The sequence below is a fragment of the Oncorhynchus tshawytscha genome, linkage group LG07 (genome assembly GCF_018296145.1).
Source record: "Oncorhynchus tshawytscha isolate Ot180627B linkage group LG07, Otsh_v2.0, whole genome shotgun sequence".
Taxonomy (NCBI): domain Eukaryota; kingdom Metazoa; phylum Chordata; class Actinopteri; order Salmoniformes; family Salmonidae; genus Oncorhynchus; species Oncorhynchus tshawytscha.
The window spans coordinates 64,813,951-64,828,337 of NC_056435.1; the positions used below are offsets into that span (position 1 = coordinate 64,813,951).

At 41.4% G+C, this 14,387-nt stretch overlaps 1 protein-coding gene across 4 annotated transcripts; it reads left to right on the forward strand.

Annotated features, from left to right (window-relative positions):
* The first annotated feature begins 435 nt into the window (after window positions 1-435).
* ncoa5 (nuclear receptor coactivator 5) lies at window positions 436-13,111 on the forward strand. Of its 4 annotated transcripts, none has more exons than XM_024428090.2 (11): window positions 436-592; window positions 4,436-4,723; window positions 5,120-5,227; window positions 6,953-7,019; window positions 8,597-8,869; window positions 8,963-9,072; window positions 9,560-9,689; window positions 10,010-10,212; window positions 11,176-11,380; window positions 11,694-11,779; window positions 11,918-13,111. In XM_024428090.2, exons 2-11 carry the CDS (start codon window positions 4,552-4,554, stop codon window positions 12,661-12,663), a joined length of 2,100 nt encoding a protein of 699 aa, XP_024283858.1. In that variant the 5' UTR covers window positions 436-592; window positions 4,436-4,551; the 3' UTR covers window positions 12,664-13,111. The 4 variants fall into 4 exon arrangements, with proteins under 4 accessions (XP_024283858.1, XP_024283859.1, XP_024283860.1 ...); XM_024428091.2 differs by having other exon boundaries at window positions 8,963-9,066; XM_024428092.2 differs by lacking the exons at window positions 4,436-4,723; window positions 5,120-5,227 and having other exon boundaries at window positions 440-592.
* Window positions 13,112-14,387: the final 1,276 nt, after the last annotated feature.

Consider the following 14,387-nt stretch of genomic DNA (forward strand, 5'->3'; position numbering starts at 1 on the left):
CAAGTGGTGAAATAAACTCTGTCCTGCAGACATAGGCCATGTCTATTAATTTTCATGTGAGGATGGCTTACCCAGTGCCCTCCCAAACCCTGAACAAATGTTTAGTCTATTTTGGAGGCCTGCCAGCCCTTCACCGGCACCCTGGGGTGATTCAGGAGAAGACAAGGAAGCTTGTTTTCTCTATCGTTCTACACAAGTACCATCAACACCTCCAGTGGTGTCAGGTTACATACTGACTGCTGCAGGTCCACTGTCCATCAGTTCAACCTCGGCTTATAAAACAATGGAGTTTTGACGTTTAACATTGTAGCACTGAATAATTCAGATAGGTGTTTATTGTATTATAACGCATTAAAACATAAATTGACCTTGCAACAAGCCCTCCTATACAGCAGATGGCAGTGTTGACATAACACTAACCCGAGGCCCGAGACCATTGCTTTAAAAACCACACAAGAAGAAGCCGGACGGCCATTATTGTGTGGCGACGAAGGGGAAGCTGTTTACGGGTGGTCAGAAGAACTTACTGGAGGACATCAAAAAGCACTGCAGATTTTTTTTTTTGTTGTTGTTGGAAACCTTAATGTTGAAGGTAGGAGTACAATGCTGATTATAATAAACTACACCGTGTTCGTTAGTGACTAGCTACAGCCAGCTACCGTTATCTCACGGCCTTAAGCTGACCAAGCTAGCCAACATGGCGTCCCGTCGCAGAACCATCGCTAGTCCCGTGTTAGCGTCTTCTTGGATAGTAGTGGGCCATGATGTGTAGCTAGCTAGGCCTACGCCCGCCGTCATTCATTCAAGCGCTGTAAAGTAACGCTAACTAGCTAACGTTAAGTCTGTCGAGCTAGGGTAGTTAACGCGGAACTAGTTTAGTTAACATTACTACTTTAGCTAATGAGTTAGCGAAACCGGCTTTGGTTTCAGTGATTTCAATAAGTCTCGTTATTAAATACATTAACGTTGGATCGCTAACGTTTTATAAAGTTAGCTGTGGTTATCCAGCATTAGCCAGACAGGGCATGACGACGAGCTTGCTGTAGCCTCCCGCCAACAGAGAGCAATAGTAATGGCGTCTTTTTGTAAGCGCTAACTCCGCCATGGCTCGTTCGTCGAAAGCTAAGTGGGTTTGGGATGGGTTTTGGATAAACACAGGCTTAATAAAATATGTCTTACGTTTTATTCGATGATATAAGCGTTATTTAACGTTGTGAATTTTTAAGTGCTGAGCGGCCCAAATATATCACGATGTTTTCCGTATTTTATGTTTTTGAATCAGTTTTATAATTTGCTTTGAGTTGTGCATGACCGTAGGGTGGCAACCAATGATTTATTTTTATTATATATATATATACACACACACACACACACACACACACTAATGGCTTACGGGGAGTTGTTAGGAAGCCACCACGCATCCATCTTGGCGCTCTACCACCGTTGCAAAAAAAAATTTTGTAAGCTTTAGAAATGTATATTCTAATGTCCCATTTTTTTGCCACGTTTATTTTATTGGACAGCTTTAATGCATACTTTTAAATATGTGACCTAAACATGAAACATTTCCTTAAAGTAAATATTTTTTGATGGTACTAATGTAACCGTCCCCACTAAAACAACATACTTTTGTCCTTTACACATTTTAAATAAAATACTGTACAATTCCATTCATTCCTACGGGCGGCTGATTTTCTAAAGAGTGCCATTATGGATCAGCAATCCAGGGTTTATATAAATCATTGGTAGCAACACATACTTTACATTCTAAGTAATTTCATGGTGGCTTTCTCCATTCTGATTTGTACTGTTAATAAATCAAACTTCAACCAAAAGTTTATAATTTCCACACTGCCATATAGGGCTACATGATATTGACAATAGGCTTTATTTAGGCTTTAGGCTTTATTTTTAAACAAATATTGCTTTTTGGCTTGCGGTTTAGATCAAAACACTTGGGTGTACTTTTGGATTAATGGAAATAGAATGATTATTCTAATTTTACATATACTGGTGGGCACTTTGAATGCAATGTTTTAAATGACAATGAATTAGAAAGCCAGGGTGGTTTTGATGATAGAATTAGGAACAGAATACTAAAAGGATGTCTATGGAGTTTTTATTGTGACAGGGTAGGAACAAAAGTGTTGGTCAGTATTTCCCATGGGAGTGGGACCCTATAATCATTGGCTACATTAAATGTTTTCTCTTACTTCATGTAGCTAACATTCGTGCTATACCTCTCTGATTTAGAAGGTACTGTTTCACAAACCTGCTGATTTAGGATTACACAATCACTGGTATCGGGCTATCTTAGCTAGCTATGTTAGCATTAGCGGCAAACAATTTATTTTTAGCCACAACTGGCTAAGAACAAATAAACTAGCAGTTTGCAGACAGTAAGATACACTATTCGTTTGTGTAATTATAGAACGCTTGTGGATTTATATTAAGAAGCAAAGTGGAATGTAGCATCATTGTCATCAACATATTGATGCATCTGCTTCGTTGACCATGTAGACTGAAGAGTGAACGTCGGCAAATGATCTTGTTGTCGAGTAACAACTGTGCTCCTTGAGCGACGGGGCGAGACTTGGTGAGCGAGGAAGAGAGATCACTCGAGTAGCGTAAACTATAAACGGAGTGGCTTATCTCATTTAACAAACCAAACATTGAAATACTGCTATAGAAGGTAAAGTAAAAAACGCAAACCGGTCTGTTCATCAATACCGGTGTAGGTGGTAAAAAATGCCTGGCCCTATTTTGATGCATATATGTAATAAACGTCATGGTAACAGAATGATTCTCATAGAACAAAATGTAGATCTCCTAAGCCTGTTTTAACCTCTGACCTTATTTTTGGCGTTTATGCCAAAACAACATTCATTTCGCCCATAGGAATGCCTGAATGTACCAGAGGTAACTCATTTTGGGTTTTAAGGACTACACGCTGGCGAGGTCCAATAGCTGCTTTTATAAATGCTGGTGTATTTACACACACAAGGTTGGGCTGCAAAAAAATGAGCAGTCCGGGATGCCAGAGGTTAAATACAATTAAATTTCAACTTGGTCCCCCAAGTTATTCCTTTTATTTTGACATGAGGTAAGCAGAGTGGAAGTGGGCCACATTTGAGTGTTGAATAATACATTCCTTTACCTATTTTGTTTAACCTCCCCCCCTTTATAAGGACCAACCACAGGCAGAGTAAGTTTTACATGTTATGTATTTTTGCAACGCCAAGTGTGTAATTGCACCAGCATTTTTTGCCAGCAGCAATTTGCCAATGTAAATGTTTTACCATTTTGTTAGCTAGCTAGCAAGCAATGACGTCATATGACACTAAGGATGGTTGAAGTTTAGAAGTTAATTTGCCTGCTAACAAACGTTATTTATCTAGCTAGAAGGCATATGCATTAAGCCAGATGGCTACGCCTAGAGGAAGGTATATTCACTGTCTGCAGTTACACGTATGTGTGTACTTTCACTCTGGCCTGTAAGTATATTGGCAAATTGTAACTAATTATACCACCCAATGTCTGTGTAATAAACAGTAGCAGTAAAGAAGGACAAGTAGATGTAAATGAGGTGGCCTACATGAAAGCAATACAGGGAATTATTTGGCTGAAATATAAACCAGTTCTGGAAGAATAAGAGTACAGGTGTGACCTAGGGTGGCTAGGACTGAAAGATGCTAGGAACAGCCCAATCATGACTTGCCAACACACACATTGCATACAAAAGGTGTACAAGCCCTCATTTTTAGCCCTTTTAATAACGCCAGAAAACACTTTACAGTAACCTTTCCTACCTGTGTCAAACCCCCAATCTGGTGGAAACTCCCTCCAGTCTAGGCCTACGCGTTTAAATCCCTGTAGGGAATTTTGTTATTGTAGATGCTATGGCCTAGCTATAACATATTGCCTGTTATGAATCTTAATAAAACATTTGTAGACGGTGACATTTCATACCTAAGAACAAAAAAACGGACTACAGACGGCCTTGTCTGCCTAAACATCTCTGTAAAGGAATTGGCTGTTTTGATTTACAGCCTGTTGTCATTGTATTTCAAATGGATGAATGTCTTTCAGCGGATGTACAGAACTTACACTTAATTATCCGAATAATCATTCTGAAAGACTGGCAACTTCTTTGCATTCAAAGAAGACTAACCTAAAATGTATGATTCACCCTTCATTTATTCAACAGTTTATATCATCAGAGCTTCTCAAAGTAACAGTTGTGATCACAATAACCAAACGCAACAAAGAGGGCATTGAATGACTGTCATGTCCTAATTTTGTTGAATTTCGTAGGAATTTGTTTTCCCTTCCTTAGAGTGCAACCTAGGCGTAACTATTTGGGGCTCTGCTGTGCTGAATCATTTCATCCATGGGATTTCTCTTCTCTTTTTCTTTACCACGCTGACATTTTTAGGACCTTGGAAACAACTTTTGAACACACGCGCAAAAAAAAGGAAATTGAACAGTACCCCAAAAAAATTTACGCCAAAGAAAAGAATCGCTAAGGTTGGGATCTAGCCGAGTAGCGCCATGTCTCACAGAAGAAGCCGCAGTGGATCGCCGTCTGGCCCTGTTCGCTCATGCACCAACAGCCAAAATCCCCGCGATATGGAGAGGAGGATTTTTGTGGGGAATTTACCGACATCACTGATGGACAGGAAGGACATGGAGGAACTGTTCAGTCCCTACGGGAAGATTCATGGTTAGTACTTAGGCTACCTACTAGGAAGGAATGCACATTTCATCCTCAATTTTTGAGCATCATTCGTCTTATTGAATTTAAGGAGTCATCATTTAAAAAAATAAAATATGTAACTCTTATCTAGCCTAATTTACATGTATTGTTTTTGGTTACAATGCAGTAGCCTAATATTAAACTTGCCCAAGATTAAGCTGTGATCAATTCAACTGTAGATTCATCTTAAAGAATCACAACACTTTGAACCAAATTCTGAACATTGTACATTTTTATATTTCATTGCATAACTTTTTTATAATATCACTTAAACTACCCTTAGAGAGGAAATCATAGTTTTAAACCTGGCCCTTGTTTCCTTTTTATATGAAATCAAAACAACAAAAATGTTCCTTTTTCCAGCCTTGTCCATGTTCCAAGGGTACGGATTTGTGCAGTTTGAACGTGTTGAGGATGCAGAGGCTGCAAAGGCGGGACAAAATGGTCGCCCTTATAAAGGTTATAAAATAGGTAAGAGTTCACTGTATTAGATGTGACTGTCTAGGTAACAGGTGACTGAAGGGGAGCAATTTTGTCATGGTGTCACTAATGCCGAGAGTACGCTGTACGATATTAGAATGATTAACTCATCCCAGATCATTTGATAAGATCAGAGTGAAATCTTGAGGTCGGCGGCGAGGACTGTCTTAAATGCTCCTACGTGCTCTCAACAACACTAGGACCCTTGGATGTTTTTCCTGTCATTGCTCGTGCAGTGTGACATGTAATGTGTTCAAATTCCCCCCAAAATACTGCACTAGCCCATAGAAATGCATGATGAGCGGATGACCTGGTCAGCTACGAAGACTCGCACAGTAGGAGACAACAGCCTACCAAGTTCTCCAATTTAATGCTTTTCTGTTTGTCCAGCACTGTCAATATTTGCTCTAATAAGGGGTTTTCCCATTTCTTTGAAATCACATAGCATATATCAGTTTAATATTACAGTAATCTCAGTTAACCCATAGCTAAAGTCTTGCTAAATTGGTCAGATGCTTGATTTGTATATTCTGGGTCCATATGTGTTTCAGCGAAGAGATTGTAACAGTAACGATGAGCTCCACCCTCTTCGCAAGTCTATGGGCCAAATGCCCCATCCCCTTATGAAATTTTAAAGATGCTAACACCTACAAAATCATGATTTGACCAAGGCACCAGAACTAATGCCTGTTTGATATGTCATGCATCCCGTTGTATCATGATAGATCTACGGTAGCATTGATGTTTACGTAGTCTCTCCACAAGAGATTAAACGTAGTTAAACTGTAGGCCTATTGTGCAGTGTGGGGTCTTCCACCACACAGTATGTATCCTCTTCTGAAAGTGTTAGGTCAAGATTTAATCTCTGTAATAACATTCAATGGCTTATTTAGATATTAGGATTTTAAATTACTCAATGTATTCCCAGCAGAATCCCCAGACTACAATTTAGCAGCTTTACTTAAGTTATAAAACTGTAGTTTTGTGAATAACTATGAGTGTTTAGCAAGTGGGGCAATATACAATGTAATTAAAAAAATAAATAAATAGTCTGCTCCATCCTTTGCGCTTTAGCCAAGAACAGTTTTGTTGTATACATTACATTTTTAGCTCCACATTTGCAATGACATTTAAACAAAATAAATGATTTAAAACTTGAAATTGTTACAATGTCTTTTGACTCCCGAAGAATACATTTAATTGTCTTTGAACAGTTGGAAGAAATATTGCGAATTTGAACAGACTTCAGAACGCACACACAAGTGGAAGATTAACGTGTTTGGCTTTGTGTCATCAGTGTAGTGTTAATGTTCTCATTGACGTAAGTTATATTTTTCCCTTGACCACTTCATCTCAACTTGATTTTATTTTAGTAGCTGAGTCAAAGCATCCCAGATGATTCTCTCATTCTCAACTAAAATGGAAAGCATCCTCTCTTCAAAAAATACCCATCAAACCTTTCATGCAATATAACAAGGGAAGCCATGTAAAGACAACTTGGAACCTGGAACATTTTCGCCCTCTCGTCCAATTAGATTTATTTTTTTATTTTTTTAACAATCAATTTGGATTTTCATGCTTGGAAATCTGGAACTCAATTTATGGATCGGGAAAGTGAGCGGCGGGGTTACATTTCATGGCACTTAAAACCTTTCGCTTCATTGAGTTAATATCTGTAAATGTCATGTTGAACGTTTTTGATTGGTTTATTTTCAGCTATAAATATGGCAGCGGAGCGACAACGACAGAATAAAGCTCAATCCCGGCCGAGCCCTCCAAGAAGGTAAAGTAACGCTAATGGGTTATGAAGAAGTACCAACGTTTCAGCTGCTCTGGTAAAATATGTTTCTCATGTCATTTGCCCCGAAGCACATTGACAAAAACAGCTCGTTAAGTTTCTCAGCGTTGTGTTCAGTTAGCGGTAACATATTTCACGTCACACACACACACACAAAGAAAATCATGAAATAAAACAACATTCTGAATTTAGTTCTGTGTCCTTTGTCTTCTAAAGATGTCTGTTTTCACAATTTCCCTGTTCTGAATAGGCCATACTTAACTAGACAAAACAATAAAAACGGCGTCCCATTAATTTAATAAAAATAAATTAAAAAAACTCTTCAGCATAAAATATCGCCGGTACGTGCGGCGCCATCTTGCTTCACCGGACGGTTGAACAAATACTACGCCATGCCTCACCCTTGTGATCGGCTCGGCTATGTTGGCAGCAGAATGGCAATAGAGTAAACTTAAATATCGATTATTTTTTGCGTTGGGAAACAATCGGTCTCAATACTTTGACAACCTGAATTATGTTTTGAGCACCAAGATTTTGGCTTTTTAAAACTCTGCTTAAAAATGGCCAACAGATACATGTCTTTCTAGACTGTTACCGCCGCCAACCACCATGTAATTTCGCTGTGGGACGATTCTGGCAACGCCTGGGGAGACTGATTTAGATGTCATGTCTGCTTCTGCCTAGTTAATCAATGTTCATAATTGGAAAATGGTTGACTTTGATGCGCAATATCGACATTGACAATATCAAAATATTTCTGTGATCATTTATATTCTGTTTTTAGTACAAGTCTTTTATTTTCAATCTAGTGAGCCCGTTTTCGAAAACATTTGAAAGTAGGTGCCAGTTGTCAGCTAACAAAAATCTGTATAGACAATAAAGAATATTTTAATGTGTGGTAATTATTTTGTCTCAAGTGTTTCCTGTTGTGTTTTGCGTACGATGATTTCATTGCCGATTTGCTTGGTAGGAACTCTTGAGATTGCTTGATACTCGAGTATTAATGCATTTCTATAAAAAAAAAAATGTTTACCTCCAAAAACAGGACCTTTAATCGAAAACACATTTTAATATGGAGCATGTGTACGTTTTCATGTGATATATCACTTCTCGATTTCGACCATACCCGATGACAGGTATTTATAAAAAAATAAAAAAAATATGTATTTAAGGTTTTCATTGCGTTAAATATTATTTTGAACTCCCTGGAAGTTTTTACGAAGACTTATGTTAATGGGAAGGACAATTTCAGTGGAAAGACGTTTCTGCTGTGACTTGGAATTGTTAGCATTTGAACATCACCGGCCATCAGGTCATTGTGATAAATGTTAGGTGGGGGGGGGTTCACATTTTTCCCCCGTCGTGGAATCACTCTTGCTCCAATGTCAAGGGGAAATTATGCTTTAATTTGTGGAGTCCTTGAGAGGAGCACCTTCACTGCTTTATTGTGTGCATTCTAAATAATTAACAAATTTGATTCTAATGTTAACATTAAAACCACACTATTATGTTAAAGTAACCCAATCCAACATTTTTCACTAAGGCTTTGTTTGTTCTTCCAGGGATCCATATGGAGGTTATGGAGAAGGCAGGGAGCCCCGTCCTCGCTCTCGCTCGCCTATGCACGGGCGCGACTCTCGTGCGCACCGGGGCAGCCGAGAGCACTCACGAGAGCCTGGCCGTGAGCCTCGGCACCCTCGTGACCATCACGAACCGCGAGACCCCAACTTTGACCGCTACCGCACATCCGAGGGCAGGGAAAAGGATCTCAGGGGTGAACCTCGTGGAGACCCTCGCGGTGAACCTCGCGGAGACCCTAGAGACCCCACATTCAGGTGACCGGTCTGGCAAAGGGCCACCCTGAAGGAACATTCTCTGCCCTATTCCAAGCAACTTTTAACCAACGATTGGTCACTTGTGTATTACAGAGAGGAGGGTTATGATCGATATTACCGTGGTGGCGCAGATGAGCACCACCGCAAGAAGGAGGACCCGTACAGGGATCCATGGAACGGCCGACGAGAACCTGAAGGTAAAGGTAGTAATGCAATACTCTTAAACGCGTACAAATGGCATCGGTTTTTTGCTCGGTACTAAGTGTTCCATCTTGACTGCTGACTGGCACATTTTTATGGCATTAATGGGATAGTTTGCAATTTGGGCAATTTAAGCCTGTTTTCTACTTACCCAGAGTCAGATGAACTGACGCATACCACTTTTATGTCTGCATGCAGTTTGAAGTAAGTTGAATGTAGTTTCTGGAGTGATTGCTAACAATCACTGGAAGTCAATGGGATCAGCTAGCTGATTTCATCATCTCGCTCCATAAGTGGTATCCATGAGTTCACCTGACTGGGTAAGTAGAAAACTGCTTTTCCGCTAAAACCTCAAACTTTCTTTTTAACAGCAGACAATTGAAATGAAATAAATACTAATAGATACTTTCAGATTGATCTATCCCTTTTAACTTGTAAACAAATTGAACTGTCAGTGGTAAAAGAATGTAAAGACCGGGTCTTTTTCAGATGACCGCGTGCGGGGAGAGGAGCGGCGGCGTAACGAGCTCTACCGTCAGTACTATGAGGAGGTCCAGAGACAGTATGACCGGGAGCGTCCGGTTGACTGCTCGGTCATTGTTGTCAACAAGGCACAAAAGTAAGTCCATGATTAAATCCTCCATATTACCACTCGGATTAAGTGTGAATTGAGTCTGTATTTGATTAGAGATTATGCATGCAGCAGGGCGGGCCAGATGCAGTCCACGGGCTAATTTTAATGTGGTTGTCTTTCTAAAAATAAAAGTCTGACACCAGCCCTTTTGACAAATGAGTTATGTACCCTTGGCATACAGCCTAATTGTCACACAAGACCTTCCATAGTAATCTTCTTTGCAAATTGATTGTAGCCTTCTTATTGTAAACATGAGTGGATAAGCATGTGGCGTGTTTCCTGTAGCATCCACTTTGTCCTTGCAGTAGGGAGTATGCGGAGACAGTGGGGCGGAAGGTGCGTGACCTGGGTATGGTGGTGGACCTCATCTTCCTCAACACGGAGGTGTCCCTGACCCAGGCGCTGGAGGACGTGGGCCGGGCGCGCACCCCTTTCGCCATAATCATCACTCAGCAGCACCAGGTGCACCGCTCCTGCACAGTCAACATCCTCTTCGGCACACCCCAAGGTAGGACTTCTGGTTTCTGCTGCCGGGACTGACTGGAATCAGTGCAGCGTCTTAATCCTGCTGTTGGGCTGGAATGACAGGTGGACATTTTTTGTTCAGTGGTCAACTTGAGCTTTTGAAGGGGTGTAAAATGTACTTGATTAAGAAGTATTCTTCTTGACACTTGTTCAAACTTATGGACCTACCTGATTTCCTAGTGTTGAGGCAGTAATTAAGATAAAGCCGAAACCCAGGGTTGTTTTTCTAATGTGTTGTAGGTAAGTGTTCTTTCGAAAGAACAGGGGCAACAGTATGGTACTTCTGGTCTTTTGTCCTATCTATCTGTATGTGTGTGTGTGTGTGTGTGTGTGTGTGTGTGTGTGTGTGTGTGTGTGTGTGTGTGTGTGTGTATATATGAGTGTGTATATATACACACACACATACCTTGTGAAATTGCCTGTAATCACAAAGATGTTACAAGCTGCATTTATCATCTGAGTCAATTGAGCTTTTGTCAAATCCCACACAGTTACTGTGATGTCCAATAATTTTTTGTCGTGAGGGGCAATTGAGCAAAAGGATGAAGCCTGTCAAAATGCTCAAACAGTTGAATGCAGACAACCACTTGCTGATCAGACTCATGTTTGTTACCATGGGCTGTTATTGCAGTCACTTCACAGGAAGGTAAAATAGCTAGCGATGAATGACTCGTACTCTTAAAAACGTGCCCAGATGTAACGTGAAAGAAATGTGGACGATTTCAGTACCCCAATTGCGTCAATGAAGTATTTAATAACCAAGAGCCCAAAATTATTTGACAGTATTAACAAGAAGTCCATGCAAACTCAATGAGCGAAGGCTGATCTAACAATTACTTTACACTTCGTAGTAGTCACAGCCCTGCCATGTCTTAGGTCTGTATCCTACATTTTAAATTACTCTTATTTTCTTTTGCCTTAAAAAAAAAAACATGTAAACTCCTAGAGCATCGCAACATGCCCATGGAAGATGCCATGGTCCTGGTGGGCCACAACTATGACTCCTTCAAGGTGGAACATCGTGAGAAGGAGCGTGAGGAGATCGCTCAGAAGGCTGCCAAGATGGCTGACGACGTGCTGATGAGGGAGCATGAGAGGGAGGGCCACCCGGTCACCCTGCTTCCTGCCATCACTCTGCTGTCTGAGGGCAGGTCAGTCATTCTGCTTGCACGCACACACTCCTTATTTCAATACTGTATATTATACTGTCTTAACAGCCCGTTCTCTTTCCATTTCACTTGAATCCGTCTTGTGTTCTCCCACTGGTCTCCCTTCATCTCTCTCTTGTAGACTGTCTCATTGCTTATCATTGTGCTGATGTTACACATGACAATGCTTTTTGTAAATTCCCACCCAAATCGGTATGAGGAGAGGGGCTTGGAATGGTGCAGTTGGGATTGTGTGTCACAGTGGGCTTTGTAGCTGTTCATGTGTCTGACATGAAGTGTGTCTTCAATGTCCTAGGTTCCTGACTCCAGAGGAGCTGGATAGTCTTATAGAGTATTTGAGGGTCAAGAGGGAACGCATCGTAAGAGCCGACCCACTTGCAGGTAAGGCTTTCTCAACTTTGTCCTCAAGTTGGGCTTGAAAGAGGTCCCCTAAACCAACGCTGGGTTTTGCCCCATTTACTGTAGTTTACAGAATTGAACTCATAACAGAAGAACACTGACTGTTTTCTTCCTCTGCAGCAGCGCATCCCCCGGCGACCGCAGCCACCCACGAGCCTACTCTCCAGGCCCAGACGATGCCCCCTGCAGTCCATCCCGGTCACGCACCACCCCCACACAGTGCCCACTCCACCCACATGAGCATGCCGCCGGCCCCCAACGCCACCTCCAACAACCAGCAGGAGCTGCAGGCTAAGATCCTCAGCCTGTTCAACAGTGGCGCCGGGGCATCGGCCTCCGCTGCCAGCCCCGCCATGGTCCCCCAGTCCTACGGCTCCACCATGGGCATCCAGTCCACAGGCCTCCCCATGTCCTCAGCCTCTCCTGTCCCCAAAATGGCCACCACACCTTCCCAAGTCCCCAACATGATGGGTGCCCGGCCCCCCATGCGCCCGGGCCCGGTACCCCTCGGTATCCACCAAGGCTATGGGTCGCCCACAGGCCGTATGGCTGCCCCTCAGGGGGGGCAGAGACCTCCTGTCTCAGGGGGAGCGGGCATCAACTTCGACAACCCCAGCGTCCAGAAAGCCCTGGACACGCTCATTCAAAGCGGACCCTCTCTCAACCACTTGGTAAATGCTGGGAATTCGGCATCCCCCAGACCAAGTCATGGCATGGGCCAGGGCATGGGTCAAGGCATGGGTCAAGGCATGGGTCAAGGCATGGGCCAAGGCATGGGCCAAGGCATGGGCCAAGGCATGGGTCAAGGCATGGGCCAAGGCATGGGTCAGCCTCCGCCCATGGCAATGTACCCTCGCCATTACTGATGATTCCCCTCATAATGTGACCACACCCAACCCTCGAGTCTGCAAAGCAGCTTTTGTTAAATTAATTTACCACAGTTGAAATGTGTAGATGTAGACTGATATTTTCTGTTTTTTTTGTGCATTTGTAAATGCTTTTAGAGGACCCTTTTTTTACCCTAGGTATTGTAATGACAGACCTCGGTTATTTGGTAAGACTATTTGAAAGTCAGACATTTTCGGTTGTAACCAGTCTCTCCATTTTCTGGTTAGTGTGATTTGTTGTAAAAAGTTAATTGCATGTCTGAAGATATTCAGGATTGTGCTGAACTTGTTGTTCTCTGCTCAACCACAATGTTTGATGGCTAGATCTGGTGTCGGTGTGGGCCAGTTCTACACAGCAAAACTTTTATACAACTTCCTGTGTGATTGTACTAGCAGTGCTCCTGAAATAAACCATTTTTGAATGTGACATTGTGTGGTTATTGCGTACCCCTTGAGTAGTTTCAAACATCAAGGCCGGGATTCAATCAGATCGCGTGTTGTATGCGTTATACCGCTTTTTAAAGGCAATTTCCGAGTGAGCTGACATGCAGCGCGAATGGAATCTCTGAATGCGGGAACGTTCCCTTTTAAAACCCGATCATATTGAAACCCGGACAAAGATCATTTTCCCAATGACTCGCAAACAAGGCTGTAATAAAATGATATTGGTTTATTGCATTTTGTGCTGACAAGTCTATAAAATGGAACAGGTATCGCCAGAAGCTATAGAGATGTAACTTTTTTCTTTAATATACCATGAAACACAATAGAGAATAGTTTTTATTTAAAATATTTAACACTGACACAAAATTAACACTGACACTAACTTTTGGGTTTATGCACAGAACTCCCCTTACCCAAGACCCCCCTGTTTACAAGTGCACATTGTGTACACACACCCACAGAACTGAAAACACAGGAACACTACTGCTCCACCAGAATACTTGTACAGTACCAAGGAAGAGGTCTAAGGTTTTGAGAGGGAAAAACAGGTTCACTTTGTGACTTAAATTGTATGTGTATATATTCTTTATCTACATCCAGTCCTTTTCCAAACATTTATACAAAATGTCTTGCACAACAGGAATTGACATCAAACCAAAAATGTCTTTTAATGCTTTATGTTGATCTGAATTGGTGGAATTGTTTTGTAATTTGCTTCAAAGGGCCATTCATGCTAAGATTGACACCATAGCAGAAGCTTATGGGTCAGAAAGCCAGACCATGAGGAATGCTGGTCATGGCTCATTGGATGTTTGTAGAATTTGGACAAATACATGATCATTGTGTTTGTGTTTTGTAATGTTTACCCTTCACATTTTTGTTTGACTAAATCTGAAAATATTTTGTTTTTGAAATAATGGTGAATTTCATTTTTGGGGGGTAGCTGCCAATTTCTGAAACACCTCGGAGCCCTCTGTGTGTGGAATCATGGTGATTTGTCATCTAATCTGAGTTTACATTTAATTCAGTGGTACATAATTTCACAAGTGTGAACTGAAATATACTTTGGTAATCTGTTTATCTGCAGATATATATTATATATATGAAACAATTGATATAAGATGTGGAGGGACCTCTTCAACAAAGTGAATAAAAATAGAATCCTGTTACTGATATATTCATTTATCTTAGATGCAAACAATTGTTATCCATTCAGTCAAAAGAAAGGGGTCGATCTAACTAAAACAATATGAACAGAA

What these genes read in the sequence shown, in the direction of transcription:
- ncoa5 (XM_024428090.2), top strand. Translation starts at nt 4,552, where the DNA reads ATGTCTCACAGAAGAAGCCGCAGTGGATCGCCGTCTGGCCCTGTTCGC. An exon ending in CCTAGAGACCCCACATTCAG is followed by an intron (nt 8,870 to 8,962) that starts GTGACCGGTCTG and finishes TGTGTATTACAG; the next exon opens with AGAGGAGGGTTATGATCGAT. An exon ending in CCTCTTCGGCACACCCCAAG is followed by an intron (nt 10,213 to 11,175) that starts GTAGGACTTCTG and finishes GTAAACTCCTAG; the next exon opens with AGCATCGCAACATGCCCATG.